Source organism: Antechinus flavipes, chromosome 5 (assembly GCF_016432865.1).
Source record: "Antechinus flavipes isolate AdamAnt ecotype Samford, QLD, Australia chromosome 5, AdamAnt_v2, whole genome shotgun sequence".
NCBI classification, from domain to species: domain Eukaryota; kingdom Metazoa; phylum Chordata; class Mammalia; order Dasyuromorphia; family Dasyuridae; genus Antechinus; species Antechinus flavipes.
The window spans coordinates 40,684,314-40,701,200 of record NC_067402.1 but is presented as its reverse complement, the minus strand read 5'-3'; the positions used below and the strand labels follow the sequence as shown (position 1 = coordinate 40,701,200).

Here is a 16,887-nt window from a genome sequence, read left to right as displayed (position 1 = left end):
TTAAGTTATGGGCAAACAGCTAAGCACCATGGATTACTTTGGGAAGTACATGGTTCATTTGAGATGGAACAATTCTCAAAGGACTATAATAAGCTTTGCTTAAATACTGTGTATATTCTATCACTCCCAACATGCAAGCCCAAGTGAATGACTCTTCATCTCCCTCGTCCTTCCTTCCTATTCTTTTTACCCTGCCATCATCAAAGGGAATCCACAGCAATATTTACCTACCATCTCTTTCTGTTCATAGAATTTTAAGTACCAATTCATATTTCTCCTCATCTGGTGGAGTCCAGCTCCCCCCCCCCCCCTTTTAAAAAAAATATCGTGGCGAGGAGAAGCATAGCAAAACGTACATATTTCCCCCAAAAATCAGAATCTTAGCAATGCCCATGAACTGCATCCTAAAATAAGACCTAGCATACCAGAAGGAAATGGACTCAAGTGGGTCTCTAGTAGGGATAGAATATACTCTATGTTATCTGTAATTCCATGTGACACCGAGAGGGACAAATCAAGGCCTGCACTTTCTGGATAGAATGCATTAAATCTTGAACTGTCAAAAAAATAAGATTTAAAGTATTTTGTTTTCGGGCACAGCTTGAGGGGGAAATAAAAGGAAAGTGCCCATTGTTTGCCTGCATTTTGGACTTAAAAGGTTGATCTACTGAATTGTGATGAAGTGCAACCTTTTGAGTAATACGAATTTTTTCTTATATGTGCAAATTGTCCACAATTATAGCATCTATAAGAATTTGAAATTTTGTAAGATCATAAATTTTCCTGATTCAGTGCAGCCTCTTAAAAAGTAGAAGTCCCAATATTCCGACATCTTTGAATCGTTTCTAGTTTTCCCCCCAGCTAATGTTTTTTTTTTTTAAACAATCTGCATTAGTATTTTCAAAGGCAAGTTGTTTCAATAAAATTTAAATTGCCTTCCCATACTGAGTGAAGGTTGGAGTTCAATCATTAAGCTGTTGGCAAATGCCTCATTAGGTCTTAGGACTTTTACTCTAGAAGCTCTAGGCAAAGTTACAATATTGAGATGGTTCTACCAGAAAATGTTGAGAAGGAGCAAGGATAACAGGAGATTGAGGAAATTTATGTAGAAGATGCAGCTGATGTGGATGCTCAAAAGCAGGCTATCTAAGATACAGAACATGAAAAGGAATTGTAACACATGCATGAAGCTGTTCAAAAGGATCTGCTAAAGAAATTAGGCATGGACCCACACTTAACACCATATACCAAGATAAGATTAAAATGGGTCCATGACCTAGGCATAAAGAACGAGATTATAAATAAATTAGAGGAACATAGAATAGTTTATCTCTCAGACTTGTGGAGGAGAAAGAAATTTGTGACCAAAGATGAACTAGAGACCATTACTGATCACAAAATAGAAAATTTTGATTACATCAAATTAAAAAGCCTTTGTACAAACAAAACTAATGCAAACAAGATTAGAAGGGAAGCAACAAACTGGGAAAACATCTTCACAGTTAAAGGTTCTAATGAGGCATTTGCCTCATTTCCAAAATATATAGAGAACTGACTCAAATTTATAAGAAATCAAGCCATTCTCCAATTGATAAATGGTCAAAGGATATGAACAGACAATTTTCAGAGGATGAAATTGAAACTATTACCACTCATATGAAAGAGTGTTCCAAATCATTATTGATCAGAGAAATGCAAATTAAGACAACTCTGAGATACCACTACACACCTGCCAGATTGGCTAAGATGACAGGAAAAAATAATGATGAATGTTGGAGGGGATGCGGGAAAACGGGGACACTAATGCATTGTTGGTGGAGTTGTGAACGAATCCAACCATTCTGGAGAGCAATCTGGAATTATGCCCAAAAAATTATCAAATTGTGCATACCCTTTGATCCAGCAGTGTTTCTATTGGGCTTATATCCCAAAGAAATACTAAAGAAGGGAAAGGGACCTGTATGTGCCAAAATGTTTGTAGCAGCCCTGTTTGTAGTGGCCAGAAACTGGAAAATGAATGGATGCCCATCAATTGGAGAATGGCTGGGTAAATTGTGGTATATGAATGTTATGGAATATTATTGTTCTGTAAGAAATGACCAGCAGGATGAATACAGAGAGCACTGGCGAGACTTACATGAACTGATGCTAAATTAAATGAGCAGAACCAGGAGATCATTATACACTTCGACAACAATATTGTATGAAGACATATTTTGATGGAAGTGGATTTCTTTGACAGAGACCTAACTGAGTTTCAATTGATAAATGACGGATAAAAGCAGCTACACCCAAAGAAAGAACACCGGGAAACGAATGTGAACTATCTGCATTTTAGTTTTTCTTCCCGGGTTATTTATACCTTCTGAATCCAATTCTCCCTATGCAACAAGAGAACTGTTCGGTTCTGCAAACATATATTGTATCTAGGATATACTGCAACATATCCAACATATAAAGGACTGCTTGCCATCTAGGGGAGGGGGTGAAGGGAGGGAGGGGAAAAAATCGGAACAGAAACAAGTGCAAGGGATAATGTTGTAAAAAAAAATTACCCTGGCATGGGTTCTGTCAATATAAAGTAATTATTAAATAAAAATTAAAAAAAAAAAACGGATCTGCTAAGACCTTCAGAAATCAACGAAACTGTGCTCAAACCCTTCAATGTAGACCCATCACTAACAGATCTACAGAAAAGTGAAGAATTCATTTAAAAAATGATGATCACAATGCGTCATTATGATCTTCTGCATCATCCTTATGATATAGTTTTAGGTTTGTTATTGCTAAGCTACCATCTTTTTCATTAATTCCCTTGATATCCTTGACCTTCTGTTCTTCTAGAAGAATTTTGTTATTATTTATTTTAGTTCCATAAAATAATTTTTTGGAAGTTTAATATGGCCCTGAAAAAGTGGATCAATTGAGGCCAAATCTTCATGCTGATTATATGAGCTCTGCTTACCCTTGAGCAATTGATATTTTTCCACTTGTTTAGATCTGGCTTTATTTGTGTGACAAGTGTTGTATAATGTTGCTAAAGCTGAGGTTTGATGAATGTTCCCTTTTTGGCTGTGTCCTGGAATTTTGATTACTGCTGACTTGGGAACCCATTTAAAGATGGGAAAGCTGCTTCTGATTTCTAATGGGGTATGCTGAGGAGATGAGAAAGCTAGCTAGCTTTCCAAAAGTCATATGCGACCCACTAGTGCCTCCCTGTCATCAGGTGTAGAAATGAATCCTTTTTCCTTTTCCTAATTCCCAAGCCCTGGCTACTGCATCCAGTCCAGCTTGTTCTGCTAAATGGCCACAGGTAGTGATGAAGCTTCAACCACTTTTGTTTGGGTGGTGATGCCAAAAGCAGCAACCAAGTCTCCTTTCTCCTTTGGGAAGCAGGTTAAGATCACAGACTAAAGTTTCATCCCCACTTGGCCCTTCTCAGCAATTTGATGATTCAAGACAAATGCAGTAATCTTGGGGTGGAAAGAGCCATTCACATCCAGAGAAAGAACTAGGAAGACTGAATGTGGTCCAAAGCATCCCATTTCCACCTTGTTTTGCTTTTCTTTGCTTTGTCTTTCTTTTATTTTTGATTTAACCTTTTGGTTTGATATTTCTAGAACAATATGACAAATATGAAAATATGTTTTTAAACCTATATCACATTGCTTGCTGTCTTGCAGAGGGGGAGCTAAGGAAGGGAAGAAGAACACAAAGTCTTATAAAAAGGAAAGCTGAAAAAGATTTTTACATGTTATTTGGGAAAATAAAGTACCATCGGGGGAAAAACTAAAGTCCCATCCACATCAGTATGTTTACACTTTTGCATACGTGTTAACACCTGTATTTGCTCCTGAGTTTACAAGTGTGATGGTCAGATTAAATTTGAAAAACAAAGTCAACTTCGGGTTAGCTAGCTTGCCAGAGGAAGGTGTGAATTCAGAAGGGCTTCCACAGCGGGGGGAGGGAGGGGTCCCGGACCATTAAGGGAGCATCAAGAGAAACGGCCTCAGGGCCAGGGCCAGTTAGAGCTGGGGCCACTGGGGCCAGCAGACAGCCTTCGAGCCTTGGGCAGTCCTGTCTCAAATGTTCCCCCAGAATCCTCCCAGACAAAAGCCTTCCCGTGTTCTCCACGAATCGGGCCGCTTCGTGGAAATCTAGCTTCCTGGCGTCTGGCCACTCCAGGTTCTACTTGCCTCCCGCTCCTCAGGGGCAACAAGGCCTCCCAGTCTTAGCCACTGCCCACGACTCCGCCCCTCCCCCTTCCCCATTCTCTTCTGCCCTCCCCACCTCCCCACCTCCCCTCCCAGCCTCTCTGAGCTATATAAGCAGCAGAATCCAGCCCCAGCCCATTTCCCTCTTACTCCCAGAGCTGAAGGCGCCTGGACTCAGCTCCTCCGACCAGCCCTCCGACCCTGATTCCGTTGGATGCCCGAAGCCCAATTCAGCTGCCCATTCCCAGAAGCCGCGCCTTATCCTTCCAAGGAGGGCCCGCGTTTGCTTGGAGGCGCGCTCCCCGTTTCCGTGTGGTCCCGATCTCCGCGGCTGACTGCCCGGCCGCCGGCCTTCCGCCAAGATGCCTCGCATCCTGATCAAGGGGGGCGCGTGGAGGAACACGGAGGACGAAATCCTCAAGGCGGCCGTCATGAAGTACGGAAGCAACCAGTGGGCGCGGATCGCCTCCCTGCTGCACCGCAAGTCCGCCAAGCAGTGCAAGGCCCGCTGGACCGAGTGGCTCGAGCCGAGCATCAAGAAGACGGAGTGGGCCAGGGAGGAGGAAGAAAAGCTGCTGCATCTGGCCAGAATCCTGCCCTGCCAGTGGCGCGCCATCGCCGCCGTGGTGGGCGGTAGGACGGCCGCGCAGTGCTTGCAGCACTACGAGCGGCTCCTGGACCGAGCTGCCCAAAGGGACGGGGAAGAAGACGCGGCGGACGATCCGCGGAAACTTCGCCCCGGAGACGTCGATCCCAATCCGGAAAGCAGGCCGGCCAGACCCGACCCCATTGACATGGACGAGGACGAGCTGGAAATGCTCTCCGAGGCCAGAGCCCGCCTGGCCAACACGCAGGGAAAGAAGGCCAAGAGGAAGGCCAGGGAGAAACAGCTGGAAGAAGCCAGGCGCCTGGCGGCCCTCCAGAAGACCAGGGAACTGAGGGCGGCTGGCATAGAGCTGCGCAGGAAAAGGAGGAAGAAGAGGGGAGTCGATTACAACGCCGAAATCCCCTTCGAAAAGAAGCCGGCCCCGGGCTTCCACGACACCTCTGCAGAAAGCCTTCCGGGCCTCGCTGTGGACTTTCACACGCTAGAACGGCGAGATCTCGATGCCGAGCTCAGGTCGCAAAGAGAAAGTCGGGAGAGGGAGAAAGACAGGCGAGGCTGGAAAAGGAAAAGGGAGTCCGATTTGCCGGCAGCGATTCTTCAAAGTTGCGGAGCCCCAGAAGCGACTAAAAAGAGGAGCAAATTAGTGCTCCCCCCACCCCAGGTTTCAGACGCCGAACTTCGGGAAGTTGTCAAAATTGGCCAAGCCTGGGAAAGCGCCCGGCAGGTGGCCGAGGAAGGGGGCAGAGGGAATTCTGCTGCCAGTGCTCTTTTACCCGACGATTATCAGCGCGCCCACAGTAGGGTGGCTCTGAGCACCCTCAGAACTCCAGTTACTCAAGACCGAATTCTGCAAGAAGCCCAGAACCTGATGGCTCTTACCAACGTGGACACCCCCCTGAAAGGTGGTCTTAATACACCCCTGAAGGAGAGTGCCTTCTCTGGGCAGACCCCTCAAAAACAGATCGTTCAGACGCCAAACACAGTCTTGTCTGCTCTATTCAGGACTCCTTCTCAGGGAGCTGAAGGACTGACACCTCAGGGTGGGATGGCTGTTGGCCCTACCCCAGGCAGAACTCCTCTAAGGGACGATCTTCACATAAATCCCGAAGAGGGATGGGCAGATGACAGCGAGCCCTCCTACGGGAAGCAGATGGAAAGAATATCTGGGGAACATCTCCGGTTAGGCTTCATGGGCCTTCCTGCTCCTAAGAACGACTTTGAGATTGTTCTACCAGAAAATTTTGAGAAGAACCAAGGAGACCAGGAGTTGGAGGAGACTTGGGTAGAAGATGCAGCTGATGTGGACGCTCAAAAGCAGGCTAGCCAAGATGCAGAACGGGAAAAGGAATTCCAAGAAATGCACGGAGCTGTTCAGAAGGATCTGCCAAGACCTTCAGAAATCAATGAAACTGTCTTCAAACCCTTGGATGTAGACACGCCACTAACAGATCTACAGAAAGCTGAAGAACTCATTAAAAAGGAGATGATTACAATACTTAATTATGATATTCTGCATCATCCTTATGGAGAACCAGCTGGAAAGACAAAGGGGGAAAGTATAGCGTTTGCAAAGAAGAGTAACAAACACAGAACTTGCCTAGAACACAACTCTTACAAGAAATTCTCCAAAGATGAACTGAAGAAGGCTCATGACCTTCTGACACAGGAGATGGAAGTAGTCAAGCAAGGAATGAGCCATGGAGAGCTGTCAGATGAGGCTTACAAGCAGGTGTGGGAAGAATGTTACAGTCAAGTTTTATATCTCCCTGGGCAGAGAAGATACACAAGAGCCAACTTGGCTAGTAGAAAGGAGAGAATTGAATCCCTTGAAAAGAGACTGGAGATAAATAGGGCTCACATGAGCACAGAAGCTAAGAGAGCTGCAAAAATGGAAAATAAGTTGAAAATTTTGCTGGGTGGCTACCAGTCTCGAGCCATGAGACTGGTGAACCAGTTGAATGACTTAGGGAACCAAATAGAGCAAGTTCACTTGGAGCTCTGGACTTTTCAACATCTAAAGGGACATGAGGATTCATCGATTACCAGGAGGATGGAACATTTAAAAGAAGATATCCATAAGCAGCAAATAAGAGAAAAGGACCTTCAACAAAGATACTCAGATTTGCTGCTCCAGAAAGAAGCATTAGAGTCAAAATACTGAAACATTCTTTGATTCTTCTTAAAGAAACAGTCCATCCTTAGCAAGAGTGAAGTTGATGTTTACATTTATCAAAAGATTGACTTGTTGTCTGTGGAATTTTGTTTTCATTCTTTTTTTGTTTGCTTGTTTTGGATAGATCCCCTCAACTGTCCTAAGATCCATATTATCTTATTGACCTTTAGGCTTTTATAATTAAATGACTGTTACACTGACCATTGAGTAATTCTTAGATTCTTTAGGTATCAATTCTGGCTCCACAAGAGTTTTCAGAGGTTAATTTTTTAAGAGGATCATCATTCTTTTAGTATTGTCATGATTACAATACTTTAGTTTTGACCTGTCAAAATCATATTTAAAAATTGTTAATGAACTCTTAAGTATGTTGACTGTTAGTAAATTCTCAAATAAAAATTAACTTTAAAAAATAGCAGATGTGATTTTCCCCTTTCTGATTTTTCTTTCACCACATGCCTAATATGTAGTTATATTGAAAATTATTGTACATATATCGGCTATAGGAGATTGATTGTTGTCTTGGGGAGAGAGGGGAGGGGAAGTTAGAGAAAGAAATATTACTAGCTAACAATTGGATTGAAACTATCCTTGTTCTTGCCTTGTATCCAATCACAGTAGTTACACATCCTAGAGGGCAGAAGACAATTTGGGCAAAGTATTTGATGGAAACTTCTAGTAATCTAGATGGCCCTTAGTTAAAAAAAAAAAAAAAAGACATTATTCTGCCTCTAGAGGAGTCTCTTCACAAGAGAATTCTGGTCTGCTTTGCATTACATCACATTTGGTTTCTTAATTGTGGGTGGGGATAAGGGAGAGAACCTATAACTCAAACATCTTAAAAACAAATAAAAAATGTTTTGGATGTAACTGGGATCAAAATATTAAATAATGACATAAAGAAAGAGATTTAGTTGAAGAGAACTGATAATATAGCAGGAATTTCTTTAACTAAAAATAAATATTAGGAAACAAAAGACCCTGTCCTAGCATATTCTGTTCCAGCTGTAAACCACAGCTCCATCAGAGCCTGAACAAAATCAGGAAAAATATGCATTTGAAGATAGTGTAACACAATTTTCAGAAGGGCTTATGTCAGTGGTCATTGATAGTTATAACGTTTATAATGCATGTGAGAGAACCTGAGACATTTAATTGTATTAAGGATTGTAGAAGCACCACTCATCCTCAGACCAGATTTTGGAAATCCTCCTGATACTGTCTTAAAGGTTTTGGACATTCTTGGCAAGAATTTTCCAGGTCACAATGGGCAGGAAACCAGGGCTCTGCTGCCAAGGGAAGGACAACTTTAACCAGAGAGGAACTCCAGTTGAGTGATTCCCTGCAAATAGGGATGATTTGGCCATAGTATACACAAAAACATAGAGTCTTTCCCAAAGGGAAGGGAGGTTGCCACCTAGAATGGAAGTGGGGACAACCTTGCTATTTCAAGGATAGTAGTAAAGAGAGAGATTAAAGATTAGTTCAGAGAGAGTAACTGCTAATCTCAGGCCATAACAAATTTCTTGGATGTAGCTTGACATCTGCTGAAGTCTGCGTGTCAGGCTGGGGATCTTGGGAACAGTTGTCTATCTCAGATGTGGGCCGCTTTGGACCCCATTAGATTTTCAAGGTCAGTTCACCTCTAGATTCTGCAATCCAAGAAGGGGGCACTTGCCCTATTTGAGAAATGATCAGTCAATCTAGGACTCCACTCCAAAAACAACAACCCGGAATTTTACTTCAGTGAGAGTGCTGAGTGGGACTTCCAAAGGACCTTCCAAGGGTTCAAAAATGGTGTTTCCAATGGACCTAGTGACCAGCTTGGATCAGGACCTGAGTCTGGGAACTTAAGACAATTTGGTAAGTCTCTCATGTTTTCTGAGCTAAGTCAATAGAGTACTGGAGGAAGCAGTCTTTTCCTTCTCTATTTGCAACCACAGGTAGAGTAGGACTGGGCATCAGAAAACATCCAGCTTTTCAGAGCACTTATCCAAGTACTTTTAAAATTAACTAATCATTCCTGATGACTGGCAGTGATAGGCACAATGGAAGTGCTGAATAACTGACCAGAATGAAAGTAGCTTAGCTAATGAAACTCCTTTAAAATCACATATATTGGGACTCCTCCCCCCCCACTAATAATGCCACGATTGTTTTCCCTCAGAGGATTTTTGCTACCCCAGAGATTGGGTCAGTATAACAGGGAAATCCTCCCACCCACCAGGAAAACATACAAACCATAACCCAGTCGGATTTGTAACCATGGATCACTGGCAATCGGATGACATCGATGAGATATGGAAAAAATGAAGAACTCGTTAAAAGAGATGATGACAATGCTTCATTACGCTCTTCTGCATCATCCTTGTGGAGGTCAGGTGAAACTTGACCATCCCCATTCCCTCAAGCTGGGATGGGGGGTTGTTTTGGGCAAGGGTTTTGTGGGGTCCCCACCAGCTGCTTCCCCTCCAGTACTTTAACATTCTCTTTTCTCAATCTGATCTGATCTGAGAGGAGTTAGCAAACAGATTTGGGCTATATCAATCTTGTTAGCAATCCTTATGCATTCAGGACTCCAGGGAGCAGAGCAAAGAAGAAGACTCCAGACAAGAAAGAAGTCAAAGAAGAGTTAGGAAAAAGTTATGACTTTTCTAATTGTTGTTTTGACTAGTTGCCAAATTCCTTATTCAGTCTGTCTCAAAATCTTGAGAATCTGTTGTCATTTTCACATCTCTGTAATTTTGACTAGCTAACATTTCCCGCAACCCCAAACTTGGCCAGAACTTAGGTCCACAGGAAAAAATAGTAAGGCTATTTCCCTTTTAAAAATGGGAATTAAGGATGTTAAGAAACCTTTCCATGTAACAAAAATTAGCTCACAGATCAAATATGACACAGACATTCTGTGCAGAGACATAGACACAGACACAGCCAAAAATGACATGGAGGAAGACTGTTCCAGCTTTGCTGAAAACCATAAAGTTGAAAAATAAAAACATCGTGCAAACACAAACTCTTCTTTTAAACAATAGAAATAATTAACATTAAAGATATCTCATTCAACATGCAGGATGTCCAAAGCTGGGACTGTTGCAAAAGCAGCAAATTTGCTATCTGAAAAATATTAAGTTTCTTGAGCAGTATACAATGCAGTAATATTGCATATAACTCATTCTGCTATGTATATTCGAATGGGGTGTTAAAAACCTATTTAGTAGTAGGTGGAATATATATGGCTGATTGTTTATTAGTAGCATCTGTAAATACCATCTACTGCTAGCAGCTGCTTCTCAGACTTCTTTTTCAATTAGGGTTGGAATCTCCTCTTAAAATTTTGAATAATTTTGTCAATCTATGTGTTTCCAATTTCAATACAGTTTTTATCCAATTAATATGCCTCACCAATTTTTGATAATTATTTACAGTAACTAAATTATCCCTTCTAATTTCTATTTTAAAATTGACTTAGAATCAGCCATAGATTGCATCTAGAATGACTCTTTTCCTGTACCTCCAAAATCTTTACCACCCCAAATTTTTAAAATGTTATTTTATTTTTATGCTTTTCCCATTTTTTGTAAGGTATTATTAATAACTGTGCTATCTTCTCCCCCTTTTAAAAATATTGTGGTGAGTAGTGGCACAAAAAAGAATACATATTTTCCCCCCAAAATCAGAATCTACTACTCCAGGCACAACCTTAAACCCTAGCAAGGCCCATGAAATGTATCCTAAAATAAAACCTGGCAAAACCAGAAAAAAGGAAATTTTTCCCACAGAAAGAAGTGGACTCAAATGGGACTCGAGTGGGGAAATAATATATTCTATATTATCTATAATTCAGTGTGACACCAAGGGGGACAAATCATGCCTGGAACTTCCCGGGATAGCATGCATTAAATCTTGTGCTGTCAAAAAAGAAGGATTTAAGGTATATTGTTTGCAGGCACAGCTTGAGGGGGAAATAAGGGAAAGTGCCCATTGTTTGACTGGGCCAGAGTTGGCTCTACATTTTGGACTCAAAGTCCAAAGGTTTATCTGTTGAAGTGCAATTTTTTTTTTATATGAGCCAATTGTCCACAATTATAGCATCTATGAGAATTTGAAATTTTTAGATCGTAATTTTTCCTGATTTAGTGCAGCTGCTTGAAAAGTAGAAGTCCCAATATTCTGACACCTTTGAATCATTTCTAGTTTTTTGCCCAACTAATGCTTTTTTACAATCGGCATCAGTATTTTCAAAGACAAATTGTTTCCATAAAATTCAAGTTGCCTCCCCATACTGACTGAAGACTGGATTTCGATCATTAAGCCGTTAGCAAAAGTCTCATTAGGTCCTGGTACTTTTACTTATGCCACTCTAGGCATTCCTAAAAAAACAAAAACAAAAACAATAATAACAACAACAAAACGTACTGCCTTCTGTATCAAATAGTCTCCTCCTTCTGATGCAATGGGAAGTGGGTCCCCCTGATCTTTGTGGAGGGTGGGCCACCTGGCCTGGGAAATTTCTGTAAATGATCCCCACCCACCTGAATCTCCCTTGGGAAAGCTACCTGGTTTCCCATGAGAATTCCCACCTCCAATTGATTTGGTAATCACTTTAGTCTGAGAAACAATCAGTACCCTTTATTGAATTGAAAATTAGCCCTTAATCTCCCTAGCCTTAAATCTTAGAAGGCTAATAAAAATTGACTCTGAACCCCAAACCTTTGCTAATTCCTTTCTAGATTTGGCCCGTTGGGAAGATGTTTCTTAGTATAAACTCATCTTTGCCAAAACCCTGCCTTTGCTAAATTCCTTTTGGAAGAGCCTTCTGGAAAGTTGTTTCTCAGTGTAATAAACCCATTTTTTCCTAAAAATCTTGCCTGCAGTTCAGTCTGCAAATAAAAAAAAAAAAACCCGTAGCACTGGCCTGGGGATCTCTCACCCTCATTTCTCACATTTCAACACTTCTAAGGTGATTTTTGTCAATAATCTAAAAGGTATCAAAACAGTTCGAAAGAAACCTTTCAAATAATATTCTCTGTCCCTGCTACCTGATTGATTTTGCCTTATTATAATTCAATATGTACACTATATTAATATCAGCTGGATAAGAATCAATCTTATAAATTTTATCTTATATTTTATATCTGATATTCTATACTCATATTTTTATTTGGTATCTAATATCTTACATTTTATTCCTTGTGTCATCTTGGTGACAAATTATTTCCAGTGATCATGTCTTCCTTACTTTATCCTAATTTACTTTCCCCTCTTATCTTAAGTGAGCTCCAAGAGGATACTCTCCTGCCAAGAATAAGACCCTGTTCGGGTGCCATCCATTGGAGTCCAGTTCCACCGAATACTGGAAACTGTGGGTACCCGAGGCCAGGTGGAATATAAGCTTTGCAGTCTTTGTTTATTAATTTGAGTGTCAACTTAATATATCTTTTAGGTTAGTGTAACACCATCACTAGCTAGCGTCAGTTGACATCATTATCCCTCCAGGGTTAATTACATTTTTTGACATTTCACTAGCCCTCTACATCTGTTAGAGATGATGAGCCACTATGGGCATGGATCGACCTGGCTTTTACACTCATATTACCTGATGCTCTTTCCAGGGAGAAAATGATTTTTTTCCTAAATTTTTTTCATTGTATTTTGCTATTTCTCACTCTCTCTTGATTTATAGTTAATCCTCTTATTAGATTGTAAGCAGGGTTATGTCCTACTTAGTAGCTAGCATTGCTGTACTACTTTAAAGTTTGCAAGGATTTTTACAAATATTATCTCATTTGACCTTTACAACAATCCCAGTAAGTAGATGTTATTATCCCCATTTTACAGATAAGAAAACAGAAGCAGATAGTGGTTAATTGATTTGCTCATAGTAATTATTTGAGGACAGGATTTGAACTCAGACCCAGAGTTTTCTAAATTTGGTCACCTAGGTCATATCTTTTAAGCTCTGGGCTCTAGCACATTTTTAAATATATTTTAAGGTCATGTACAAATGCTTGTTAAGTTGAATTCAACTTAACTCCTTAATTCATAACACAGATTTTTCCCATAACCTTAGAACAGAAACTTTTCTAACATATCTGCCCACTTAGTATGGTTTGTCAAGAGCCAGGATGTCTTGTTATGTTGGACATATTACATTTTAGAGGCTACTTGTAATGACCGCGTATTTAAAGTCAGCCGGAGTCAGGAATTCAGGTTAAGGGGAAAATCTTCAATATTTATTGAAGCGAAGAGGTGAATAAAGATTGCTATAGCAAATATAGGTAAGAAAGATTGCGATAGCAAATATAGGCAGTTGCGACAGAAAGCCAGCTAAGAGAGAGCGACGCGAGCCGAGGCAACCATGGAGGCAACTGTGTCGGCAACTGTGGCAATGGCCGTCCCAAAGGTCTCTCCTCCCCTTCCTTCTCCACTCCCCTGCCTCCACCCACCAAAATCGTCATTTCCTATACAACACATCAGGACTTGCACAAAGAGTGGGTGGGGGCCATTCTTTCTCCAAGCTTATCTATTAATAGAGTATGGTCCAATTACTATTTAGCCTCATGTGCTTGGGACCTCAGTGCATCAACTCAAGCCTCAGCCCATTACATCTCCCGCTTTCTTTTGTTTTAGAACACAGGTGATCATGCCATCCCTGACTCTTCAGGGAGGTCAGAGCCCCCAAGGGGAGGTGATCACACCCTCCCTGATTTCTCAGGAAAGGAGGTGAAAGCACCGAAAAGGAAGTGATCACGACCCCCCTGACTTCTCAGGAAGGGAGGTGAAAGCACTAAAAAAGGAGATAATCACGCCCTCCCTGACATCTCAGGAAGGGAGATGAAAAGCACCAAAGGGAAGTGGGGGTTGCTAGCAGGTTTCTGGGCTCAAGGGTCTTATTATGCACAAACCCATCAGCATGGGAACACATAGCACATAGCAACAACGCAGAGACTATTAGTGATGACTCTCCCCACAGTCAGTGCAGGCTTGATGTGGTGTAACAAACATGAATTATACACCCAAGTAACGGTATAACAAACAATATAAATCAACAGTATGATGTAAAAGATTGCCAGAAGTCCTAGAAGGAGAGTATGTAAACAGCAGTCACACATACACCTCTTCAGCAGCCAAGAGATAGTCCAAAACCAGTCTATTGTCCATTGCTTCACATATCAGGGAATCCAATGATCCCCCCAAGTTTTTGAAGTCCAGCAAAAGTCTTTTTATGTCTTAGGGAATCCAATGATTCCAGCAGATTTTGAAGTCCTGTAACAGTCTTATCATTTCTCAGAAAATCCAATGATTCCTGAGGGCTTTAAAGTCCTACAACAATCTTATGTCTCAGAGAATCCAATGATTTCTGAGGGTTTTGAAGTCCAATGATTTTCTATGTCCATGAGTCAAACGCCATAACTGCCACACTCTTTCAATGGTGAGCACAATCAGCAACAGAACCACCCGATGTTTCTTGGGTCTTCTCCTTCGTTTCAAGGGTCTGCTCCGTCTCTCTGCGATGGACAAGGCGAATACGGCTCGTTGGCACCCATCTGATTCCTTCTCCACCTGTAGAGATACAAGCAAACCCTCTCCCCCAAGCAGTTAGCCTATCTGGTCCCTTCCATTCACCACTTTCTGGGTCTCTCCACATCACCTGGCGATTATCTAAAGATAGTGGAGCTGCTCGCACTGGACATTGCCCTTCCGGTGGGTTATAAAACCTGTCTGCCGGAGCCAGTGCATCTTCGTCAAAAATCAAGAAGTTAATAGTATAAAGAGCTAGATTTAGTAGTTCTCTAGGGTTACCTGTGGCTCCCCCTTTCTTTTGTTTTTGGAGGAGCGTCTTAATGTCTCTGTTTCTCCTCTCTACTATTGCCTGTCCTTGAGGATTAAAGGGTATGCCAGTGGTGTGTAAAATCTTATACTGTGCACAAAAGTGTGCAAAATGTTTGGAGGTGTATGCAGGACCATTGTCTGTTTTTATTGCTTGTGGCACACCCATAATGGCAAATGCTTGCATGAGAAATTCAGTGACCACTCGGGCTGTCTCTTTTGCTGCTGGTATGGCAAAAGTGAATCCTGAAAAGGTGTCTACCACAACATGGATAAAAGACAGACGACCGAAAGATTTATAATGGGTCACATCCATTTGCCAGATTTCATTGGGTCTCAAACCACGAGGGTTCTTCCTGGAGGCAGTGTAGGAGCATGGAAAGGAAGGCAAGCTGTACAGCTTTTTACTATGCTCCTAGCTTCCTCTTTTGTAATCCCAAATTGTAAACGCAAAGCTCGAGCAGCCTGATGGTACTTAGAATGGGATTCCTGGGCCTCCTGAAATAAAGGTGTACTAGCCAACATAGTTAAAAGGCTATCTGCCTTTGAATTCCATCAAAAATAGGGCCTGGGAGTCCACTATGTGAGTGGACATGCAAGATATAAATCTTACCTGGATGTTTTCTCACTTGCTCCTGAAGTTCCTTAAAGAGCTGATATATATTAGAAGCTGCAAATTTTATTTGGGCTGTGGCAATTCTTTGTACCACACCTACTGAATAGGCTGAATCAGATATTATATTTATGTCTCCTGGGTAATAAGTGAGAGCTAACATGATTGCATACAATTCGTTCTGCTGAGTGGACTGAAAAGGAGTTCTGACTACTCTCTTTATGGTTAAATCATGAGAGTATACAGCACAAATATTGTGTTTGGATGCATCTGTAAAGATAGTTGGTCCTTTAAGAGGAACTTTAGAAACTTTTTCTTCAAGAATCCATCGCCAATTATGTAAAAGTCTGGTTATCTTTAATGGAGACCCATGTATAAAATTAGGAGCCATGGCTAATAAAATTTGCCACTCTGGGATGGTCTCACAACACACATTAATTTGTGTATTGGTATAAAAGGTGTATATCTTATCAGGTCTTGCCCCAGATAATTGTACTGCTCGCTTAATGGCCTTTAACAAAATTCTAGCCACAAGCACTGGGTAAGGAGTAAGGCTTTGTTCTGGTTGTGCCGGGAGGTTCACCCACTCTATCACACTGTCTCCTTGATGAAGGACTGCTGTGGGTGCCTCTTGTGTGGCAAAAACTGATATTTCCAAGGGCTTTTGAGTGATTCTCTCAACCACATTGGATAAAGCCAGTTCAACTTCTCTCAAAGCCTCTTGAGCTTCTTTTGTAAGCTGGCGTGGTGAATTTAAAGCACTGTCTCCCCTTAAAATATCATATAATGGTTGTAACTGATAGGTAGTCAAGCCTAACACTGGTCGCATCCATTGGATATCTCCTATCAATTTCTGAAAATCATTTAAGGTGTTTAGCTTCTCTGTTCTTAAGGACAGTTTTTGTACTGTAAGCACCTTAGGGTATACTTCATATCCTAAATATTGAAAAGGAGCATGTCTTTGAATTTTCTCTTCAGCTATGTATAATTTGTAGTATCTTAGTGTTTCTATGGTCTTTTGCAGACATGCTTCTAGCATTTGTTCCTCAGGTGCACATCCCAATATATCATCCATATAATGTAATAGTATTACTTTTGGAAATGCTTTTCTTATTGGAGCAAGAGCAGCAGCAACATACATTTGACACATAGTGGGGCTGTTTTTCATTCCCTGTGGCAAAACTGTCCATTCATATCTTTTATAAGGCTCAGCTAAGTTAACGCTGGGCACTGAAAAGGCAAATCTTTTCATATCCTCCTTATCCAGAGGGATAGAATAGAAACAATCCTTAATATCGATGACCCAAAGAGGCCACTCTCTAGGCAATTGAGTAGGAGATGGAAGTCCAGGCTGAAGAGTTCCCATAGTTTCCATCTGTTCATTTACTTTTCTTAAATCAGTGAGCATCCTCCATTTTCCTGATTTCTTTTTTACAACAACACTGGG

At 41.4% G+C, this 16,887-nt stretch overlaps 1 protein-coding gene across 1 annotated transcript; it reads left to right on the top strand.

The window, feature by feature from the left end:
* The first annotated feature begins 4,576 nt into the window (after nt 1-4,576).
* Nucleotides 4,577-6,982, top strand: LOC127537805 (cell division cycle 5-like protein). The gene has a single exon (XM_051961081.1). It carries the CDS (start codon nt 4,577-4,579, stop codon nt 6,980-6,982), a length of 2,406 nt encoding a protein of 801 aa, XP_051817041.1.
* Nucleotides 6,983-16,887: the final 9,905 nt, after the last annotated feature.